Source organism: Zootoca vivipara, chromosome 4 (genome assembly GCF_965207765.1).
Source record: "Zootoca vivipara chromosome 4, rZooViv2.hap1.1, whole genome shotgun sequence".
Lineage (NCBI taxonomy): Eukaryota > Metazoa > Chordata > Lepidosauria > Squamata > Lacertidae > Zootoca > Zootoca vivipara.
This window is the reverse complement of record NC_142587.1, coordinates 102,979,277-103,003,879: the sequence shown is the minus strand read 5'-3', so window position 1 is coordinate 103,003,879 and position 24,603 is coordinate 102,979,277. Positions and strand designations below refer to the sequence as shown.

Genomic DNA, 24,603 nt, shown 5'->3' with positions numbered 1-24,603 from the left:
CTCTAGGAAGGCAGCTCGCTTCCCTTTAACCCTTGCAAAGCCGAGTCCACCCATCTTTGCCCTTTCTCGCCTTTCAGAAATGTCTCTGAGAGAAATGCCCTCTGGAATGAAGGATGCGACCCCCAAGTGAAGTCAGACCTGGTGTGTCTCCCTCCCTCCATGCTGCCCGATGGAGCTGGTTGCCCTCCGGTCGGACCTGTCCGATAGAGACCCAGGATTGGAACCCAGAGCCTTCAGGAAGAGAGCCATTCCCCCCGTGACCCTGCCAGGCCACCTGGCTGCTTCCCACCAGCTTCACCTGCAGCCCAACCTCGGGACTTGGGATGCTGCTGCTTCCCAGGAAGATCCAACACGACCCTCCCACTCCTCTCCTCTCCTTCCCCCCCATCCGGACCCAGGAGAAAAGCTCTCCAAGGACGGCATATCTCCCTCTCCCACCCCCTCCCTCTCTTCCTCTCTCTCTCCTCCACTTTCTGGCCAAGGGAGGGAGATGCTCACAGCCCAACCAAGAGACAAAATCCCCCCCAAAAGCATCTCTTCCCATATAGGCGTAGCCAGGGGGGCAGCAAAGCGAGAGGGGGCTGAGCTGGGTGGACTCGGCTTTGCAAGGGTTAAAGGGAACGGAGTTGCCTTTCTAGAGAGGACAGGTGTCTCTCCTGCAAGGGCTGCATCGCTGTCCCCTCCCTCCTGGGATCTGGTGAGTCTCCTCTCTCCCCCCCCCAGAGGGTGCAGTGGGGAGACGGGGGAGGGGTCGCAGGGCTGCAGCAGGGGATGGTGCGGGGGGGGGCAAAGGCAAGTCAGGGAGGAGAGGGTCCTGCCGGGGGGGGGGCGAGGTCTGCAAGGCTCTCCTTCCTGGAGATCAGAGGATCCCAAACTCCCCCCAAATCTCCCTTCTCCAAACAAAGGAGTCCCTAAGACTTTAACTCTGTGTGACGTCGCTCAGTGTCATTGCACAACAGAGGAAACATGTGCAAAGGGTTTTCTGAAGCTGGACGAGGAGGGGGACTAGACCCGCCCCATTAAAATACCCACTAGGAGGAGGGAGGGAGGAAAAGTGGGAGAGAAAGGGCAGGAATAAAGAGGGGGATCCCAGCCCATAGTCTGGCTGCTGCATTGCAAACCAGTTTCCCAGCCGTCTCCAAGGGCAGCTCCACACGGAGGCCACTGCAGCAATCCCCTCGCACCCAGAGCATGGCATCCCAGGACCACATCCTCTCTGTCCCAAAGGGATTGTTGCTGGGAAACCAGCCAAGCAGGAAATGGGCGCTGCTACACACTGAGACCCCAGGGTCCTTGGCATCTGCTTCATCTCCTCCTCCTCCTCCTCTTCTTAAGAAGATATTTCATGGTTTGGGCTGTGGTCCAGTCTAGTCCTGGTTCCTAGCAAGACTCATCCATTCTTCTTCAGAGAAGCATTTTCTTCTCCTGAACTACAAATCCTGTAACAGAACATTATATTTGCTTTGTAGGATTTCCTAGCACCTCTCATTAGCACAGGCAGAACTTGGCAGAAGACAAAAGGATTCCTTCCAATCTCTCAGAGGCTTCCTGAGAGCACAGATGGATGATCAGCACTCAGCTGGCCCTGAAGCAGGAAGAGGCCATGCCATCCAAACTGGGAGCAGTGGGGGATTCTGGGAAAACCCAGTGCAGAAGATCCTGGGTGAGGAGGACACCCTCCGCTCAGAGGGGCAGAGCCAGAAGTTGAGGCAGTTCTGCTGCCTGGAGGCCAAAGGGCCCCGAGAGGTTTGCAGCCAACTCTACCACTTTTGCCACCAGTGGCTGAATCCAGAAAGGCACACGAAAGCTGAGATGCTGGACCTGGTGATCTTGGAGCAGTTCCTGGCTGTCCTTCCCCCGGAGATGGAGAGCTGGGTGAGGGAATGCGGAGCGGAGACCAGTTCCCAGGCGGTGGCCCTGGCCGAAGGTTTCCTCCTGAGTCAGGCAGAGGAGAGAAAGCAGGTGAGAGAGACTTTCCTCTGGATATTCCCAAGGGGCTCCAAACAGGATGGAGAACATCCCATAATGCTCTACTGATGGCCCTTCCTTTTCCTGGGAAGGCATCCGAGGAATGAGATATAACACCCTCAAGTTTTTGTCTTTATCATTCTCTTTCTAATATTTCTCACATAGCTCTATTTTGAATACTTGTTTCTTTTTCAGAAAAAGGATCACTTTGCAGAAATGGACCTGGATTCCTGTGAGGCAGAGAGGCCTCCGTTGGACACAAGACAGAGGCAGCTGGGTAAGGAGGAAGGTTGTTTTTCTCTGTTTGGTCTCATCCTGTTGCTATTCCAACTCAACTGAGGTTTCTTTTCATATTGTGGGGGGGGGGGATGTTGGGAACAAGGGTCCAGAGGAGGGGAGATGTATTTCTGCACAACTAACATATGAAATGGGCACAAACCTCCAAATGCTCTCAGCAGGTCAGGCTTTCTCAAAGGCCCACCGGTGGTTAGAGACACCCAGTTTCACCTGTGAGAGAAGCAGGCACTCCTGGCATCCTGCTTACCTTTTATTTCTCTTGCAGGTGACAGAATGATGCTGGCAAGACCTCCTTATTCACATTTTCATGGGAGCAGAAGGGAAGCAGCGGCTGTGGAACCAGATCAGGTCAGGGGAAGCTGCCTTGTGGGGACAGAGGCCGAGGGATGGAGCAATGTCATGGACTGGTTGGGCACAGAGGAATGGTGGGAGGAAGCAGCCAGGGAACCAGGAAGGGAAGATGGCTCAGAGCCCAAGGAGTGGAGGTGGAAGAAGGATGAGCGGTCAGAGGGAGAAGAGGGAGAAGCCTGGGAAGAGGAGGTGTCAGAAGCTGAAGGGGTAACAGGGCTTAGTGAGCTGGGAGACTCTGTGGCAGAATGCAGCCCAGAATCAGAGGCAGAAGAGGAAGGAGGCGAGTGGGAGGAGGGAGGCCGAGAGGCAGAGGTGAGTCAGGAGAAGGAGGAGCCACCGGTGGCTCCCTCTCCTTCTGCCAGAAGCCACCCTCCTTGCTTGTCTCTCAGATCCAGGAGATGTCTGACAATGGAGGAGCAAAGGCAGGCTGCACTCTGGCGCACTGTTGGATCACTTTCAAGAAACCCCAGAGAGGAGGGGACTTGGAAAGCTGTAGGGAGCTGTGGGACTTCACTCTCAGCAAATGATTTCCTGGAGGACGACCCTGTCATGGAATTCTACTCAATATTGATCCAGAGCAGAACTCCAATGTATTGTTAGGAGAGTAAAAACCTAAACACATTGCAGGATTCCCAAAAATAGACCAGAGGCAATTGTATTTCTTTTGGCAAAGCTTTACTGCCACTGAAGGCAAATGAGCATAATGGTCCCAAATCCAAAATGTTCAGGATTGGCCCTCTCCATAAGAAATTGCAGCAGTTGCAGCAGAATTAACATAAACTTACTATACAGTGGTTTATGTTAATTCTGCTGCAACTGCTGCAATTTCTTATGGAGACAGTGGTAAGGGACCCAGGTGGCGCTGTGGGTTAAACCACAGAGCCTAGGGCTTGCTGATCAGAAGGTCGGCGGTTCGAATCCCTGCGATAGGGTGAGCTCCCGTTGCTCGATCCCACCCAGCTCCTGCCCACCTAGCAGTTCGAAAGCACGTCAAAGTGCAAGTAGATAAATAGGGACTGCAGCAGCGGGAAGGTAAACGGCGTTTCCGTGTGCTGCTCTGGTTCGCCAGAAGCGGCTTAGTCATGATGGCCACATGACCTGGAAGCTGTACGCCGGCTCCGTCGGCCAATAACGCGATATGAGCACGCAACCCCAGAGTCGGTCATGACTGGACCTGATGGTCAAGGGTCCACAAGGAGGAGTACCACCTATTTGCACAAAGACGAACACCCATAATTAAAACGCAGAATAAAAGAATTCCATTAAAGCGTTAAAATAAGCATCCAAAATTAAAATGTGCAGCAAAGGAATCCTATTGAAACAACGCAGCCATTAAGAGGAAGGAAAGAACAGAGCATTGTGTAGCATATCATATTTCTGCTGTCTCAGAGGAGGACATTTCCCTTTTTCTTTTAGGGTCCAGTGTGTTTTGAAGATGTCGCTGTTCGTTTCACAGACGAGGAGTGGGCATTGCTGGATCCTGACCAGAGAGCTCTGCATAAGGACGTCTTGGAGGAGAATCGTGGGATCGTGGCCTCTCTTGGTAAGGGTCATCCTATCTGCCTGGAAATTCAACAAAATACCTCTAGGTGACAAACCTCATATATTTTCACAGAGCTCAACAGCGCCCCTACAACACCTGGGAACCTAACACCCCCACTATAAACAGTAAATTAGTTTTTTCTGTGAACAATATTCCTCCAGTAATGCCTCTTTATACCACAGTTGGGCTGGTCTGAACTGCCCAGGTCATCTTCAATGTCAGCTTCAGAGTTGTTAGGAAAGAGAAGTAGCTTCTGTCAGGTTTTCTTGGGTTGACCAAAGAGACGCCTGACCTTGGAGATGGAGGGGAGGCCATGACTGGGCCAAACAAAATCCATCCCAGAGAAGAGCCAGGCTTATTGAATCTCAGGCAGTAGTAGAGATGTAACATTTCCGGAAATTTTGAAGATCGGAACCCACCCACCCCCCGGGTTTTTTCCATTTTTTTCTGGGGAGGAAAGGAAATTTTCGTGAAAATTGAAAAAAATGTACCAAACAATTATTACAAACAGAATTTACTTTTAAAATAATATTTATTTGTATTTGTAACAAATGGAGCAACAATCTCCTGAACTGTTTACTAGTTTATGTGGAACAAAAAAAACTACACACAAAACATTTTTTTTAAATCCAGAAGTAACAATTATTCATATTTCCTCTTCATAGTATTTTTTTAAAAAAAATTCTCAAAAAGAACGGAAGAAGGAAGTGGGACTAAGTTTGATGAATGGGCATGAAATTTAATCAAAATCAAATTTAATCAGAGCTGTAATGATCTTCCTGTGCTTTGAGGCCTAGTGACGAGGATTTTTATTGCCTCCTCTCCTCCGCTATTTGTAAGGCCTCGTTGGACAGCCACTTTGCTTTCTTGCATTTCCTTTTCCTTGGGATGGTTTTCGTTGCTGCCTGCTGTATAATGTTACGAGCCTCCATCCATAGTTCTTCAGGCACTCTGTCCACCAAATCTAAATCCTTAAACCTGTTCCTCACTTCCACTGTGTATTCATAAGGGATTTGATTTAGATTGTGTCTTGCTGGCCCAGTGGTTTTTCCTACTTTCTTCAGTTTAGACTGGAATTTTGCTATAAGAAGCTGATGATCTGAGCTTTATGCACATAAAGCCTGGATATATGTATAAAGCTAAATTACAAAAAAGGGGCTATAATCAATATAGAGATTAAGACCTGCGGGAGCTAGAGACCCAAACTTGTAAATCCAATAGGACCCTTTCTTATGTAATTTCTCCATTTACCTCAGGAATGTTATGCTTGTAAATGACAAACCATTTAAAATCAGTGGCTTTATGGTTTGCTTCAACAAAATGAGAGGTAAGGGGTGCCTCCATGACCTTATTTAGAATATGATTTTTATGTTCTAATATTCTTGTTTTGACTGGTCTGTCAGTGCTCCCAACGTACCATAAACCACAGCTGTCTTCCTATGTTAATTTCTGTTACATTTTTGTTATAATATATTCCATATTTTTCATTGTTTTCACTATGGAGGCATGGAGAGAAAAGGTGGCATGGAAGAGAAGGGAGGCCAGTTCCCCCCTCCCCACATACACACACACACACACGAAATTTGGGTGAAGAGAGGCAAGGCTGAGCCAGGGGGAACCCTGAGGAGGAAGAGGTACAACTTCACAGAGATGTGCCAAGGTAGTTTTCTTCCTCTTCTGGAACCAACGCGCATTTGTTGCTCCCTCGGTAATTTCAACTCTCCCTGCTGTCACATTCACATTGAGGGAGATCTCACTGTAAGCGAGTGGCAGTTGGCCAAGGGGCAGGGGAAACGCCAACAGGGTGGACAGACATCTTCAGCTGGCATGAGAAGGGCTATGGGTAAAAGTGGGGGCTGCAATCTGTGTTTGGGATCACATAACCAAGGAATGATTGCTATTTTAGATTCATTTAGCAAGGGGATATAAGGACCTGGACATAGGTATTTAGCTTTAGGGCAGCTGTGGTAACTGGGTATTTCACGGTAGGTGTAGCGCAAGTAGGGTGTAAATCTTCTCCGATTCTCCTCCTCACATATTTTTCTTTCATTTTATAATGTTCTTCAAACTCATGAAACGAAAGAAGACAAAAATACGAACCAACTTGATAGCAATCACATAACAATCTCACAAACGTCAAACTAAGCAAGTTGTGCTTCCTTTTTCTAGTTATTTGGCTATAGCTTTTGATAGAACACAGGTAATTACATTCTTGATTAAATTACTTTCCATTGATACATAATTTTATGATATTACTCAGCCATCAAACCTTCCCCCAAAAGGCTTCCACAATTTTGACCACTACTGTATATCAAATTTAGCAGCAATCAAGAAGCCATCAGAATCTAATTATAAATATGTTGGTTAATGACAAACCACAAAGGTAATAAACACACACCCAACTCCCTTCAGGGTTGGACTGGATGGCCCTTGTGGTCTCTTCCAACTCTATGATTCTATGATTTGTTCCTGAGGCTCTAATCCCCTTTTGTCTCCATTGCAGATTTTGATGAATTGGAAATTGAGAACAAGGGTGAACATGACAAAATCCCCAGAGAGGAGAAGCCAAGTAAAAATTTGGAGTGTGGAGAGAGCTGCAGTCAGAGCTCCCATTCCACTTCCCAACAAATAATTCTCATTGGGGAAAAACTCTATCAGTGCTTCAAATGTGGAAAGAGCTTCAGTCAGAGTTCCCATCTCACTTCCCATCAGATAATTCATACAGGGGAGAAATCCTATCAGTGTGTGGAATGTGGAAAGAGCTTCAGTCAAAGCTACAAACTCGTTAAACATCAGAGAATTCATACGGGGGAGAAACCCTATCAGTGTGTGGAATGTGGAAAGAGCTTTAGTCAGAGGTCCCATCTCACTTCCCATCAGAGAATTCATACAGGGGAGAAACCCTATCAGTGCATGGAATGTGGAAAGAGCTTTAGTATGAGCTCCTCTCTCACTTCCCATCAAAGAATTCATACAAGGGAGAAACCCTATCAGTGTGTGGAATGTGGAAATAGCTTCAGTCAGATCTCCTCTCTCACTTCCCATCAAAGAATTCATACAGGGGAGAAACCATATCAGTGTATGGAATGTGGAAAGAGCTTCAGTACGAGCTCCAGTCTCACTTCCCATCAAAGAATTCATACAGGAGAGAAACCCTATCATTGTATGCAATGTGGAAAGAGCTTTGGTACGAGCTCCAATCTCACTAAGCACCAAAGAATTCATACAGGGGAGAAACCCTATCAGTGCGTGGAATGTGGAAAGAGCTTCAGTCAGAGTGACTGTCTCATTTCCCATCAAAGAATTCATACAGGGGAGAAACCCTATCATTGTGTTGAATGTGGAAACAGCTTCAGTCAGAGCAACTCTCTCACTTCCCATCAAAGAATTCATACAGGAGAGAAACCCTATCAGTGCGTGGAATGTGGAAAAAGCTTCAGGAAGAGCTCAGATCTCACTTCCCATCAAAGAATTCATACAGGGGAGAAACCCTATCAGTGTGTGGAATGTGGAAAGAGCTTCAGGAAGAGCTCTGATCTCACTTCCCATCAGAGAATCCATACAGGGGAGAAACCCTATCAGTGCGTGGAATGTGGAAAGAGCTTCAGGAAGAGCTCCCAACTCACTGAGCACCACAGAATTCATACAGGGGAGTCGACACTACAAAGCTGTCGCCATCAGCAGAGGACACCTGTTTTTTAAGATGAAATTTGCACTTAATTAATGGGCATACTTTGAACTAGGAGAGATAAAATTATCTCCTAATTGAATCAGCCAAGTTTTTTGATCTAGAGGACTTTCATAGTAATTGGATCGGTATGTTTGGGGAGGTGCGCTTCCATTATTTTCTTTTGATATTTTTTGCATTTGCTATTTTAATCGGCAAATCTCCCCCAAAAGGTTTAGTGTTTGAAATATGAAAGCGGGATTTAAAGAGTATTTTGTTATTGTTATGGTTTAACTTCAAAATAGACTGTGTGAAATTTTGACTATGATTCTGACAACGACCCTTAATGGAATGTTAAAAAGAATTCTTGACTGGAGTTATTGTGTTTTGCTGAGGCATCAACTTGTTAGTAGCTGGAACGAGATGACAGAAGGGAATTTTGGATATCTGCCCAGGACTAATGGTAGAAGGCTAAACTTCCCTTTGTCTTTGATGTGACGCACAGAGATTTGCCCTTGTGTGCAGAACCCGAAAGTGACAGGAAAATGACGAAGAAGAAGAAAATTAAAAACATTTCATACAGAATTATAAAGGACTACCCTGCTGCGTAAATAATGGACAGACTATTTGAATACGAGCGAAAGTTGAACGGACCTGTGGTTGTTAAAAACAAACAAACAATGAATGAAGTATTAACATTGGAAATGATTTATTTGGACTAATTAAGAAATACAGTATGACATTAGATCATCATTCCCCGAAGTTCAGAGCATGGGAAGTCACCCAAAGGATTTATAATTTGGCTTTGAAGAATTGGCTCTTTTGATTGTATTATAATTTAGAATGTTTTATTGTGGTTTTTATTGGATTGTTAAAATGGAAATTTTACAAGAATATTGTGGCTGGGTGGGGCCCGATATGTGATGACATTGATAGATGGGTGGGTGGGACCCGATATCCCCGATATGTGATGACATTGATAGATGACCACTCTAGAATGGGTTGAGTGATACTTCTGAAGCAGAAAGGTGAGGCTGCCAACATGCTGAAGGAGTGGGTCAATGCTGTGGAACTCCAATTCTCTCTGAGGGTTTGCAAAATCCAAAGTGATTGGGGAGGAGAGTTTCCAGGTTCTGAGTTACAAATCTTTTTCCACCGGAAAGGGATAAGTCACAGGTTGATGAACCCCAGCTCTCCATAGGAGAATGGAGTTGCAGAGCGAAGGAATAGAACGCTTCAAGAAGCAGTGAAGGCAATGCTGCTTATTCTGGCCTACCACAACACTTCTGGGTGGAAGCTTGGAGGACTGCGGTTTTTATGCAAAATTGTACCTTCAATGCTGCTGTAGGTGACACACCCTATTTTCTGTTGCATGGAAAGAAGCCCAAGGCAGGGGCGTACCCAGGATCAAAACTGGGGGGGGGGGCAAGGCACGGGAGGGGAGGGGAGGGGAGGGGCCACAAAGTGGAAACGTGGGTGGGGCTATGGAGAACGATGATTATGGTGATGATGACGTAAGAATAAAAATGAAAATAATAAAAATAACTTATCCTCGCAGTGCCTGGCTCTCCTAGGTCCCAGCCCGGCCTCCTCCTCCCTGCCCGGCGCCTTCCTCCTTGAGAGGAAGCCTTCCTGGGGGCGGTGGACAGCCTTCTCCGCCGACAGAGGTGTCCCGGAAGTGAGCGCTGAGGCGGCTGGCAGGCCGCTCTCTCTTCTCCCTCCGCCGGGGCATCAGGCTTGGGGCCTCCTCTTCCGTGGGTGCCAGCGAGCGCTAAGGATCGCGGCAGCGGCACGCCTGGCAGGCGCGGCGACATCACACCTGGTGGCCGCGGGTGAACCATGCGGTGGAGGGAGGCTGAGGGCAGGCGCCCAGGAGCGCGGCCACTGGCAACAACAGAGAGCGCCGCAGCGCCGACGGCCCCACCAGCAAGCCCGGGGCAGAAGCAGCCACGCTCCCTCCCAGCTCCTGCCGAGCTCCAAGGAGTGCAGCAGCGCTGGCGGCGCACCTGGCAGCCGCAGGTGAACCATGCGGTGGAGGGAGGCCAAGGGCAGGCGCCCAGGAGCGCAGCCACTGGCAACAACAGAGAGTGCCGCAGCGCCGACGGCCCCGCCAGCAAGCCCGGGGCAGAAGCAGCCGCGCTCCCTCCCAGCTCCTGCCGAGCTCCAAGGAGCGCGGCAGCATCGGTGGCGCACCTGGCGGCCGCGGGGAAACCATGCAGTGGTGGGAGGCCAAAGGCAGGCTGTAGCGCAGAGCTCGGCCACCTCTCGGGAAGCTAGAGGGCGCGGCACGGCGGGCAGGAACGCCAAACTCGCACTCCGCCGGGCTGTGCTCCGCCTCTGCCCACCAGCCCCGCCGGCCCTGCTTCTAGGGGGCAACTGCCCCCCCCTGCCCTGCGCTGGGTATGCCCATGGCCCAAGGTGCATTTCTTCCGTGTGTTTGGGTGTGAGGCCTGGGTTCTTGTCCCAGAACCCATGGCTGGTTGCCTTCTGGATAAGCAAACCTCCACCCCTTTGTCCCTGGCTCATAGCCACAAAAAATTATTTTCTGGGACAATAACCTAATTTAGATGTATTCAAGTCTCCAGTGCCAGATGAACTACATCCAAGAGTATTAAAAGAACTGGCAGAGGTGATTTCAGAACCACTGGCAGTAATCTTTGAGAATTCCTGGAGAACAGGCGAAGTCCCAGCAGACCGGAGGAGGGCAAATGTTGTCCCTATTTTCAAAAAGGGGGAAAGAGAGGACCCAAACAATTACCGCCCAGTCAGCCTGACATCAACACCAGGAAAGATTCTAGAGCTTATCATTAAGCAAACAGTCTGTGAGCACCTAGAAAGGAACACTGTGATCACTAAAAGTCAGCATGGGTTTCTGAAAAATAAATCATGTCAAACTAATCTGATCTCATTTTTGGCAGAGTCACAAGCCTGGTAGATGAAGGGAACGCTGTGGATGTAGCCTATCTTGATTTCAGCAAGGCCTTTGACAAGGTGCCCCATGATATTCTTGTAAAGAAGCTGGTAAAATGTGGGCTAGACAATGCTACCATTCAGTGGATTTCTAACTGGCTTACTGACCGAACCCAAAGGGTGCTCATCAATGGCTCCTTCTCATCCTGGAGAGTAGTGACTAGTGGGGTGCCACAGGGTTCTGTCTTGGGCCCAGTCTTATTCAACATCTTTATCAATGACTTGGATGATGGGCTTGAGGGGATCCTGAGCAAGTTTGCAGATGACACCAAATTGGGGTGCGTGGCTAATACCCCATAGGACAGAATCACACTTCAAAATGTCATTAACAGATTAGACAACTGGGCCAAAGCAAACAAGATGAATTTTAACAGGGAGAAATGTAAAGTACTACACTTGGGCAAAAAAAAATGAAAGGCACAAATACAGGATGGGTGACACCTGGCTTGAGAGCAGTACATGTGAAAAGGATCTAGGAGTCCTGGTAGACCACAAACTTGACATGAGTCAACAGTGTGATGCAGTAGCTAAAAAAGCCAATGCAATTCTGGGCTGCATCAATAGCAGTATAGCGTCTAGATCAGGCACCCCCAAACTGCGGCCCTCCAGATGTTTTGGCCTACAACTCCCATGATCCCTAGCTAGCAGGACCAGTGGTCAGGGATGATGGGAGTTGTAGTCTAAAACATCTGGAGTGCCGAAGTTTGGGGATGCCTGGTCTAGCTCAAGGGAAGTAATAGTACCACTGTATTCTGCTCTGGTCAGACCTCACCTGGAGTACTGTGTCCCGTTCTGGGCACCACAGTTCAAGAAGGATACTGACAAGCTGGAACGTGTCCAGAAGAGGGCAACCAAAATGGTCAGAGGCCTGGAAACGATGCCTTATGAGGAACGGCTTAGGGAGCTGGGTATGTTTAGCCTGGAGAAGAGAAGGTTAAGGGGTGATATGATAGCCATGTTCAAATATATAAAAGGATGTCATATGGAGTAGGGAGAAAGGTTGTTTTCTGCTGCTCCAGAGAAGCGGACACGGAGCAATGGATTCAAACTACAAGAAAGAAGATTCCACCTAAACATTAGGAAGAACTTCCTGACAGTAAGAGCTGTTCGACAGTGGAATTTGCTGCTAAGAAGTGTGGTGGAGTCTCCTTCTTTGGAGGTCTTTAAGCAGAGGCTTGACATCTATCTGTCAGGAATGCTTTGATGGTGTTTCCTGCTTTGCAGGGGGTTGGACTGGATGGCCCTTGTGGTCTCTTCCAACTCTAGGATTCTAGGATTCTACGTTCGACAGTGGAATTTGCTTCCCCCCCTGCCCCCCCCCTAGTTTTGATCCTGGGTTCGCCCCTGGATGGGGATGAGGAGAAGTTTGGAGGGAGGGAGGGAGGGAGGGAGAAGGGGCTCGATCCTCTGTGAGGAGAATATCTCTAGAGCCAGAGGAAGGAGCCTCACAGCTTGGAAGGGGAGACCATGTTGAGGGTCTGGAGAGAGTGAAGCTGGAGGGAGAAGCTGTGGGAAGACGCTCTCCTTCTTCTTCTTCTTCTTCTTCTTCTTCTTCTTCTTCTTCTTCTTCTTCTTCTTCTTCTTCTTCTTCTTCTTCTTCTTCTTCTTCTTCTTCTTCTTCTTCTTCTTCTTCTTCTTCTTCTCCTCCTCCTCCTCCTCCTCCTCCTCCTCCTCCTCCTCCTCCTCCTCCTCCTCCTCCTCCTCCTCCTCCTCCTTCGGTCTCCTTCCAGTCAGGAGGGGAGAGATCTCCTAGGAAAAGGAGATTCCCGAGTCCTTAGCCTCTCTCTGATTGGCTACCGCTGAAGAGAGGGGTGGAGCCCGCACTTTTGGAGGGAGAATAAAGGGAGCCGTTTCTGAGGGGATTTTTAAAAAGGGCTGGATTTTGAGATGGGGATGAGGAGAAGTTGGGAGGGAGGGAGGGAGAAGGGGCTCTGATCCTCTGTGAGGAGAATATTGATGGAGCCAGAGGAAGGAGCCTCACAGCTTGGAGGGGGAGACCATGTTGAGGGTCTGGAGAGAGTATTCAGGCGGGAGTGAAGCTGGAGGGAGAAGCTGTGGGAAGACGCTCTTCTCCTTTTGGGGTCTCCTTCCAGTCAGGAGGGGGAAAGATCTTCTAGGAAAAGGAGATTCCCGAGTCCTTAGCCTCTCTCTGATTGGCTACCGCTGAAGAGAGGGGTGGAGCCCGCACTTTTGGAGGGAGAATAAAGGGAGCCGTTTCTGAGGGGATTTTTAGAAAGGGCTGGATTTTGAGATGGGGGAGAGGGAAGGTTTGGAGAAGAAGATGGGGATGAGGAGAAGTTTGGAGGGAGGGAGAAGTGGCTCTGATCCTCTGTGAGGAGAATATCTCTAGAGCCAGAGGAAGGAGCCTCACAGCTTGGAGGGGGAGACCTTGTTGAGGGTCTGGAGAGAGTATTCAGGCGGGAGTTAATGTGGAAGGAGAAGCTGTGGGAAGACGCTCTTCTCCTTCTCCTTCTGGGGTCTCCTTCCAGTCAGGAGGGAGAGATCTTCTAGGAAAAGGAGATTCCCCAGTCCGTGGCAAAGGCTGAGAGGATCCCCTGGGTCTGGCATAGAAAGGAAAATCCCTCAGAGAGAGGGGGGGAAGCGAGGAAAAGTGGCCCCTCAGGGCTCACGGAGCAAAGTATGAAGACCTGAAGGAAGCTGGAAAGAAGGGAAGGAGAGAGAAGCAGCAGAAAGAAAGAGAGTCCAGCCTTTGAGTATTTATTCTGGATTATACCTGAAGTGTCACAACACCTGATTTGGAGAGGAGCTGTGCCTGTAGAACCGGGTTCAATCCTAAACCCTAGACTCCCCCCCCCCCCCCGTGAAGAAGGACCTTTTGGGGCTCCCAGGAAGGAGTCTGTGGGGAGGGAAGGAAGGTCGGCTGTCTCTTGGGGAGGGAGAGAGAGGCAGCTTGGGCCCCCAAAGAGCCCCACAAATGGCGCCTGAGGAAGACGAACTGCTCTTCCTCCTCCGCCGCCCAAGCTGAGCAGGGGAAGCCCTTCAAGGGACAGGCCGGCCAGAAGATGGGGCTGCAAGCTGTTCCCCCGGTTTAGGGACAGGGAGGGAGAGAGATGCTCAGAACGGAGCCAAGAGGCGGAGCCAAGCTGGCCCTCGACAGCCATCAAAAATAAAAAACAGTGAATAGAAATCTGAGGTCATGCTGCCTTGGCTGCAGGAGACTGCAATTCAAGAGAGAGGGCGGGCTGAGGTGGGTGGACTCGGCTTGGCAAGGGTTAAAGGGAAGCGAGCTGCCTTCCTAGAGAGGACAGGAAGCAAGGGTGGCGTGGGCAGGTCCTCCAGAGCCAAGGCCCCTCCCTCCCTCCCCAGTCCTCCTTTCCTGCTTTGGTGTCTCTCCTGCAAGGGCTGCATCGCTGTCCCTCCTGGGATCTGGTGAGTCTCCTCTCTCTCCCCCAAGAGGGTGCAGTGGGGAGACGGGGGGGGTCCCAGGGGGGCTGCAGGGGAGGATGCCGGGGGGGGGGCAAACCCAAGTCAGGGAGGAGAGGGTCCTGCCAGGGAGGGGCGAGGTCTGCAAGGCTCTCCTTCCTGGAGATCAGAGGATCCCAAACTCCCACCAAATCTCCCTTCTTCAAACAAAGGAGTCCCTGGGACTTTAACTCTGTGTGACGTCGCTCAGCGTCATTGCACAACAGAGGAAATATGTGCAAATGGTTTTCCAAAGCTGGACGAGGAGGTGGACTACCCCCCCCCCATTAAAAGACCCACTAGGAGGAGGGAGGGAGGAAAGGTGGGAGAGAAAGGCCAGGAATAAAGAGAGGGATCCCAACCCATAGTCTGGCTGCTGCATTGCAAACCAGTTTCCCCGTCGTCTCCAAGGGCAGCTCCACATGGAGGCCACTGCAGCAATCCCCTCGCACCCAGAGCATGGCATCCCAGGACCACATCCTCTCTGTCCCAAAGGGATTGTTGCTGGAAAACCAGCCGAGCCAGAAATGGGCGCTGCTACTCACTGAGCCTCCAGGGACCTTGGCATCAATGGCTGTGTGTGTGTTAAGCTATCTATAGAATAATAATGATAAATTGCCCACCTAATTTCAAGAGAGATGTATTTGGCCCCGTCCACTTGGCCCTCAGGGGGTTGGTCAGATACATACCTGGCCCTCAGACCTAAGAAACAGGGACCCCACCCCAGGAGTCCAAGTGCAAGAAAAGGAGACAGAAGCAGGAGTGGGGTGGGGGTGGGGAGTACCTCCTGAGGACCCCTGGGTGAGGCCCCCCACTAGAATCTAATAGAATAATAACAATAAATTTCCTGCCTATATTTCAAGGGTTTGGCTCTGCCCACTTGGCCCTCAGGGGGTTAGCCAGATACATACCTGGCCCTCAGAGCAAAGAAATAAGGAGCCCACCCAAGGAGTCAGTCTTGAGAGCAGCAGAGAGTCCAAGTGCAAGAATAGAAATCAGAATTTGGGCAACTAGCCGGTCTTAAACTTAATAAGGCCAAGATGAAAATGTTTACTAAAAATATAGGTTAAGATATGGTGGAAGAATTGCAATGCAAGTACAGTCATGCCTCGGTTTAAGTACACTTTGGTTTGAGTACTTTCAGTTTAAGTACTCCGTGGACCCATCTGGAACAGATTAATCCACTTTCCATTTGTACGTTATTATTTTGTATGTTATATTATTATTTATATATGGTTTTGTATGTTATTATTTTTATATCATTGTCTGTTTGGTGTGTTTGTGAATGTATTTTAATTTGAATTCTAATAAAGTTTATTTTAAATTTTTAAAAATAAGTACGCTTCAGGTTAAGTACGGACTTCCAGAACCAATTACACTCATACTACGGGTTAAGTACACTCCAGGTTGAGTACTCAGCGGGCCCATCTGGAACGGATTAATCCACTTTCAATTACTTTCAATGGGAAAGATCTCTTCAGGTTAAGTACGCTTCAGGTTAAGTACAGACTTTTGGAACCAATTGTGTACTTAAACCGAGGTACCACTGTATTTGGGAATATGGTTAACAGCAAAGAGTATAAATTTACCTGGCCCTCAGAGCAAAGGAAAAGGGACCCCACCCCAGGAGTCAGTCTTGAGAGTGGCAGAGAGTCCAAGTGCAAAAATGGAGACAGAAACGGGGGAGAAATGTGCCCTGAAGTGGGGGTGGGAGAACAACTCCCAAGGACCCCCGGGTGAGGACCCCCACTAGAACCAAGCAGCCATTTTTCACAAGATACAAATGACTCCCTAGTCAGTCAGTTCTGACTTCATGCATTGACTGGAAGGCAGGAGAAACTAGGCTGATTCACCTCTAATAAATCCTTTCAGTTTCCTCCACATTTTGCAATCTTCCTTCTAGGAGGGCTAGAGGCTGCTTTCTTCTTCTTCTTCTTCTTCTTCTTCTTCTTCTTCTTCCTCTTCCTCTTCCTCTTCCTCTTCCTCTTCCTCTTCCTCTTCCTCTTCCTCTCCTCCTCCTCCCCCCCTTCTCCTTCAGAAGATCTCATGGTTTGGGCTGTTGTGCCGTCCAGTCCTGGTTCGTAGCAAGACTCATCCATGCTTGCTAAGGGAACCTTTTTCCTCTCCTGACCTACAAATTGTCTAACAAAACAATGTATTTCCTTTCTAGGATTTGCTAGAGCTTCTCACTAGCACAGGCAGAACGTGGAAGAATACCAAAGGGTTCCTTCCGATCTCTCAGAGGTTCCTTCCAATCTCTCATCCAGATGGATGAGCAAGATTCAGCTGGCCCTGGAGCAGGAAGAGGCCATGCCATCCAAACTGGGAGCAGTGAGGAATTCTGTGAAAACTCTGTGCAGAAGATGCTGGGTGAGGAGGACACCCTCCGCTCAGAGGGGCAGAGCCAGAAGTTGAGGCAGTTCTGCTGCCAGGAGGCCAAAGGGCCCCGAGAGGTTTGCAGCCGACTCTACCACCTTGGCCACCAGTGGCTGAAGCCAGAAAGGCACACGAAAGCTGAGATGCTGGACCTGGTGATCTTGGAGCAGTTCCTGGCTGTCCTTCCCCCAGAGATGGAGAGCTGGGTGAGGGAATGCGGAGCAGAGACCAGTTCCCAGGCGGTGGCCCTGGCCGAAGGTTTCCTCCTGAGTCAGGCAGAGGAGAGAAAGCAGGTGAGAGAGACTTTCCTCTGGATATTCCCAAGGGGCTCCAAACAGGACGGAGAACATCCCATAATGCTCTACTGATGGCTCATCCTTTTTCTAGGAAGGCATCCATGGAATGAGATCTTTCTAATATTTCTCCCCATTCATTCTCTGTTTTGAATCCTTGTTTCTTTTTCAGGAAAAGGATCTCTTTGCAGAAATGGACCTGGATTCCTGTGAGACAGAGAGGCCTCCGTTGGACACCAGAGAGAGGCCACTGGGTAAGCAGGGAGGTGATTTTTCTCTGTACTGTCTCATTCTGTTGGTTTTCAACCCAATCTCTGGGTTCTTTTCATCTTGTTTTGGGGGGATATTTGGGAACAAGGGTCCAGAGAAGGGGAGATGTATTTCTGCACAACAAACATATGAAATGGGCACAAAATTCCAAATGCTCTCAGCAGGTCAGGGTTTCTCAAAGGCCCACCTGTGGTTAGAGATGCCCAATTTCACCTGCGAGAGAAGCATAGACTCCTGGCATCCTGCTTACCTTTTTTCTTTTGCAGGTGACAGAATGAAGCCAGCAAGTCTTCCTGATCCACCTTTTCATGGAGGCAGAAGGGAAGCAGCAGCTGTGGAACCAGATCAGGTCAGGGGAAGCCGCCTTGTGGGGACAGAGGCTGAGGGATGGAGCAATGTCATGGACTGGATGGGCACAGAGGAATGGGGAGAGGAAGCAGCCGGAGAACTAGGAAGGGACGATGGCTCAGAGCCCAAGGAGTGGAGGTGGAAGAAGAATGAGCGGTCAGAGGGACAAGAGGGAGAAGGCTCAGAAGAGGAGGTGTCAGAAGCTGAAGGGATAACAGGGCTTAGTGAGCTGGGACACTCTGTGGCAGAATGCAGTGCAGAATCAGAGGCAGAAGAGGAAGGAGGCGAGTGGGAGGAGGGAGCTTGAGGTCTCATTTATTTCTAGATTGATCACTGAATGCTAAAATTGTCTTCTAAGCAGTGTACAAACGATAACAAATACGGTAGTGTCCAGGATTCACCTAGCCAGCCCCATCCTCTGCAAAATGGGGACTGCTCCCCACTCCTCCCCCTCTCCATGAACCCCTTAAATTTGGCTCTAGGGCATTGGGAGGGAACCTCCCCAGAACAGCTCACGAGGAGAGGAGAAAGTGGATCCTTCCATTGGGGAAACTGGAATGTTTGCGTAGGGGGGCTCCCTGGTCCTGAATGCGGTAATTGTGTCTCTGAAGGACCAGGTGGGCAGCCTGGGATTCATTCTGGACTCACAGCTGTCCATGGAGGCACAGGTCAAGTCTGTGTCCAGGGTAGCTGTCTACTGAGACCCTACCTGATGGCGGACTGTCTCGCCAGAGTGGTGCATGCTCTGGTTATCTCCCACTTGGACTACTGTAATGCGCTCTACGTGGGGCTACCTTTGAAGGTGACCTGGAAAGTGCAATTAATCCAGAATGCGGCAGCTGGCCTAGTGACTGGGAGCGGCCACCAAGACCATATAAAACCGATCCTGAAAAACCTGCATTGGCTCCCAGTCTGTTTCCGAGCACAATTTGGTGCTGGCCTTTAAAGCCCTAAACGGCCCTGTATCCCTGAAGGAGCATCTCCACCCCCATCGTTCTGCAAGGACACGGAGATCCACCTCGTGAGGGGCTTCTTTCTGGCGGTTCCCTCACTGCCCGAAACCAAGTTACAGGGAACCAGGCAGAGGGCCTTCTTGGGTAGTGATGCCCGCCCTGTGAAACGCCCTCCCATCAGATGTCAAGGAAATAAACAACTCTCTGACTTTTAGAAGACATCTGAAGGCAGCCCTGTTTAGGGAATTTTTTATTATTTGATGTTTTATTCTGCTTTTAATGCTCTGTTGAAAGCCACCCAGAGTGGCTGGGGGAACCCAGACAGTTTGGTGGGGTATAAATAAATTATTATCATCACCATCATCATCATCATCATCATTAAAATGTACAGCAAACCTATCCTATTGAAACAACACAGCAACTAACAGGCAGTTTTCTGTAGCAGATCATGTTTCTACTGTCTCAGAGGAGGACATTTCCCCTTTTCTTTTAGGGTCCAGTGTGCTTTGAAGATGTCGCTGTTCGTTTCACGGACGAGGAGTGGGCGTTGCTGGATCCTGACCAGAGAGCTCTGCATAAGTATGTCATGGAGGAGAATCATGGGATTGTGGCCTCTCTTGGTAAGACTCCCTGTGGGATCGTCCTATCTGCCTGGAAATTCAAAAAATACCTCTATGTGACAAACTTAATATATTTTCACAGAGCTCAACAGCGCCCCCTATAACACCTGGGAACCTAACACCCCCCACAATAAACAATACATTACAGTTCTTTCATTGAACAATCTTCCTCAAATTATTCCTTTTTCTACCATGATTGGGCTGCTCTGAACTGCCCAGGCATCTTAAATGTCAGCTTCAGAGTTGTTAGGAAAGATAAGTAGCTTCAGGTTTTCTGTTTTTGTTTCTGCTGCTGTCAGTCTTGGGTCGACCAAAGAGACGCCTGACATTGGAGATGGAGGGGATGCCATGACTGGGCCAAACCAGATCCATCCCAGAGAAGAGCCAGGCTTATTGAATCTCAGTTAGTAGTAGCAGTGATAATAATAGTAATAATTTTTATTCATACCCTGCCCATCTGGCTTGGTTGCACCCAGGCAACACATGTATAAACATGAAACCTTAATAATAAAAATCTGATCCCGTATAAAAAGTACATTAACTTTAAAATGAACAACTTACAGTAGTGGCCAAAACTGTGGAAACCTTTTGGGGAAAGTGTATTTCTGAGGTTTGATGGCTCATGGCACCATTTGTAGGGAGGAATAATACCAAAAAATTATATAGCAATGGAAAGATAATTTAATGAAGATTGTAATGCAATAACTTTTATGAAGGAGTATTTATTAGAACAGCAGTCATGAAGAAGAAACATGAAACACATAGAAAAAATGGGATATACAGAAATTCTCACCATGTCAATTAATACCGGTATTTAGTTTGGTAACCTTTAGCTTTAATTACGGCCTTACAACGCCTTCTCATGGAGTGAATCAATTTTTTTTTAGTTCTGCAGCTGTAATAATGTGAAACCAAGATTCAATTATTGCCTCTATTAATTGAGCTGGGATTCTGAGCAGCCTAGTTAACGATCTTTTGGGGTTACGTACACTTCAAAACTGGAAAGAGTGTTCTGGTTTGCGTAATTTTTTTGGAAAGCGAACGTACTCCATTCGGGGGTGCACTTCTGTTTTGTCGGCACGGCCTTCCCTCGCTCAGCCCAGCAGAAGCAGCGGCGTTGGAGCCAGGGATCGGCAGCGACATCTTTTGCCTGCTTGGCACAGCCTTCTCCTGCTTAACGCCGTCTGTGGCAGCAACACCCAGAAGCAGAGAAGGGCGTCCTTGATGCTGCAGTGATGGAATAGTAGAATAGACAGCTGAGCGGAGGGTGGGGAGGAACGATCCCTGTCCAGGGACTCACCTGTCCTCAGGAGATCAACCAACAGACCGTCCTCCTGTGTAGCCTCCTAAACTCTCCATTCAGGTGTCAGGAAAAGGCCTACTTACGAGTAGGACCCTGGCAGAGATACATTCTCCCCCTCCTGGGCGATCGTTCGGGAGTTTCATAAGCATTCTCCAGCCCGAACATCACAGCGACTGGTGCCAGAAGACACCAGCACACTTTAGGGATCCGCAGAGGTTGCTCAGTAGCGTAACAGACCTCAGTAGCACAGCATCTTGGCTAATCTACGTCATTTACATATAAACACACTTGGAGCTCTTCATCATGTCTCCCTTTCTCTTGCATCACACAGAAAAGAGAAAGAGCAAAGGAACAACAGTCCCACTTAGGAACACAGTAAGACAAACATCCTGTCTACATCACTTCCAACTCTGTGGAATGAAAACACATGCAGTCATATGACAGACAACAAACCTATGACTGTAGACGGGGAATGAATCTCCCCAAATCCCCCACCTGCTATTGCTTGAAACGGATGGTGAGGTCACACGCAGTCCCAAGCAAGTGAGACTGCTCGCAACATCTCCCGTTCTCTCTTTTGGGGGAGAGATCTGTGTCTTGCCCAATGAGCTACATCTTAGCAGTGTGGAACTTCTTCTCCACTTCCTGAGTGAAATAACTACTGCTCACTGTCAAGCTGGTTAACTCGTGTTCTCGTTATTTGTTTTTATGTTGTGACCCGCTGTGTGATATTGGGATGAAGGGAGGTATATAAAAAAATTATACAGTGGTATACATTGATGATTGCTTTCATTTGATGGATCAACGGTCTAGTTAGATAGTAAAATTCATGCTAAATCACTGTTTTAGGGGTTGTTTTTTAAAAGTGGAACGGATTAATCCCTTTTCCATTATTTTCTATGGGAAAGCACGCCTTGGTTTAAGAACGCTTTGGTTTAAGAATGGACTTCTAGAACGGATTAAGTTCGTAAAACCAAGGTACCATGTATTGCTGGGTTGCTTCTGACTAACAAGTTTCTTTTGTTAGTCAGATTTTCGATTTGGTTAAGGTTGAAACCACCTTCTGCACACAGCAGCAACATGACATGGAGCGGAATCCTGCTGAAATTAAATAAATAAGCAAGGTTATCACATGCGGAACGCTTCAGTTTGGACTCAAATATTTGATTTCTGTATTTGGGGATTTTACATTCCCATTAATGATGCAAATTCTGCCCACACCTTTTGCTGTCATACAACCCCAGATCATCACACTAACTGGGTGTTTCACGGTAGGTGTAATGCAAGTAGGGTTTAAATCTTCTTCGATTTCTCCTCACATATTTTTCTGTCATTTTTTATGTTTTCCAACTCATGAAACAAAAGAAGACAAAAACCCAACCAACCAACTTGATAGCAATCACATAACAATCTGGCAAAAGTCAACCTAAGCAAGTTGTGCCTCCTTTTTCTAGTTATTTGGCTATAACATTTGATAGAATATAGGTAATTACATTCTTGATTAAATTATCTTTCCATTGATACATAATTTTATGATATTACTCAAAAAGAAGTAGTGTTATGAGACCTCAGTCCTCTGAAATATACTTCCCCCCCAAAGGCTTCTACAATTTTGACTACTACTGTATATCAAACTAAGCAGCAATCAAGAATCCATCAGAATCTAATAATGAATATGTTGGTTAATGACAAACCACAAAGGTAATGAACACACACCCAACTCCCTTCACTTCTTCTTCATTTGTTCCTGAGGCTCTAACCCAATTTTGTCTCGATTGCAGATTTTGATGAATTGGAAGTCGAGAACAAGGGTGAACATGACAAAATCCCCAGAGAGGAGAAGCCACACAAAAATTTGGAGTGTGGAGAGAGCTGCAGTCAGAGCTCCCATTCCACTTCCCAACAAAGAATTCTCATTGGAAAGAAACCCTATCAGTGCATGGAATGCGGGAAGAGCTTCAGTCAGAGCTACCATCTCACTTCCCATCAGAAAATTCATACAGGGGAGAAACCCTATCAGTGCTTTGAATGTAGAAAGAGCTTCAGTAACAGCTTCTCTCTCACTTGCCATCAAAGAATTCATACAGGGGAGAAACCCTATCAGTGTGTGGAATGTGGAAAGAGCTTCAGTCAGAGCCCCCATCTCACTAAGCACCGGAGAATTCATACAGGAGAGAAACCCTATCAGTGTGTGCAATGTGGAAAGAGCTTCAGGACTAGCTCCAATCTCACTAAGCATCAAATAATACATACAGGAGAGAAACCCTATCAGTGTGTGGAATGTGGAAAGAACTTCATTAATAGCTCCTCTCTCACTTCTCATCAAAGAATCCATACAGGGGAGAAACCTTATCAGTGTGTGGAATGTGGAAAGAACTTCATTAATAGCTCCTCTCTCACTTCTCATCAAAGAATTCATACAGGAGAGAAACCTTATCAGTGCATGGAATGCGGGAAGAGATTCAGTCAGAGCTCCTCTTTGAGTTTCCATCAAAGAATCCATACAGGGGAGAAACCTTATCAGTGTGTGGAATGTGGAAAGAGCTTCAGTCAGAGTTCCGATCTCACTTCCCATCAAAGAATTCATACAGGGGAGAAACCCTATCAGTGCATGGAATGTGGAAAGAGCTTCACTAATAGCTCCTCTTTGAGTTTCCATCAAAGAATCCATACAGGGGAGAAACCCTATCAGTGTGTGGAATGTGGAAAGAGCTTCAGTCAAAAGGCCAACCTCACTTCCCATCAAAGAATTCATACAGGGGAGAAACCCTATCAGTGTGTGGAATGTGGAAAGAGCTTCAGTCAGAGCTCCCATCTCACTAAGCATCAAATAATTCATACAGGGGTAAAACCATATGTGTGTGTGGAATGTGGAAAGAGCTTCAGTCAGAGCTACGAACTCGTTAAACACCAGAGAATTCATACAGGGGATAAATCCTATCAGTGCGTTGAGTATGGAAAGATCTTCAGTCAGAGCTCCCATCTCATTTCACATCAGAGAATTCATACAGGGGAGAAACCCTATCAGTGCGTGGAATGTGGAAAGAATTTCATTAATAGCTCCTCTCTCACTTCTCATCAAAGAATTCATACAGGAGAGAAACCCTATCAGTGCGTGGAATGTGGAATGAGCTTCAGTCAGAGCTCCCATCTCACTTCCCATCAGAGAATTCATACAGGGGAGAAACCCTATCAGTGCGTGGAATGTGGAATGAGCTTCAGTAGAAGCGATTCTCTCAATTACCATCAAATTATTCATACAGGGGTGAAACCCTATCATTGTGTAGAATGTGGAAAGAGCTTCAGTACAAGCTCCCATCTCACTTCTCATCAGAGAATTCATACAGGGGAGAAACCCTATCATTGTGTGGAATGTGGAAAGAGCTTCAGTATGAGCTCCCATCTCACTTCCCATCAGAGAATTCATACAAGGGAGAAACCCTATCAGTGCGTGGAATGTGGAAAGAGCTTCAGTCAGATCTCCTCTCTCACTTCCCATCAAAGAATTCATACAGGGGAGAAACCCTATCAGTGTGTGGAATGTGGAAAGAGCTTCAGTCACAGCCAAAGTCTCACTAAGCATCAGAGAATTCATACAGGGGAGAAACCCTATCATTGTGCGGAATGTGGAAAGTGCTTCAGTTCAAACTCCAATCTCACTTTTCATCAAAGAAATCACACAGGAGAGAAACCCTATCAGTGCGTGGAATGTGGAAAGAACTTCAGTCAGAGCTCCCATCTCACTCGGCATCAGAAAATTCATAGATAGTTTGGAAAAACCCTTCTGTATAGCTTTAGACGTCACGCAAATACGCACCTTTTTAACCAGGCCTTTGGCTGATTGACATCTAATGCCCTTTTAAAATGTTGTTGGGAGGGGGGTTAAAGATGTGTATTTTGTATTTTTTAAATGCCTTTTCTTTTTTCTTTTTTTAATCAAACTTTATTTCTTTTAAATCATATCAAAAACAAAAACACAAAAACCTTGTCACAAGACATTGTCATATGCAAACATATTCAAAAAAAACTTGAGAAAAGAAGAAGAGAAGAAAGGAAAAATAGACAAAAAAAGAAAAAATGAACATTTTTTTTAAAAATAAAAATAATCTTTATTGATTTCAACAGAAAAAGGAAATTGTTTACATACAAATAAAAACATACAACTGTAATACTGGTATTACATTGTCTTATTTTCCCCTCCCACCCCCTCCCTCGTTTCCC

The 24,603-nt window shown here is 47.5% G+C and overlaps 1 protein-coding gene across 1 annotated transcript; it reads left to right on the top strand.

The window, feature by feature from the left end:
* Positions 1 to 35: 35 nt before the first annotated feature.
* On the top strand, positions 36 to 24,223 carry LOC118084902 (uncharacterized). Its single transcript, XM_060274090.2, is given in 7 exon segments — positions 36 to 697; positions 1,470 to 1,962; positions 2,164 to 2,245; positions 2,531 to 2,613; positions 4,033 to 4,159; positions 6,663 to 7,812; positions 22,216 to 24,223. Coding segments are annotated over 6 exon segments (3,852 nt in total). The 5' UTR covers positions 36 to 697; positions 1,470 to 1,560.
* Positions 24,224 to 24,603: the final 380 nt, after the last annotated feature.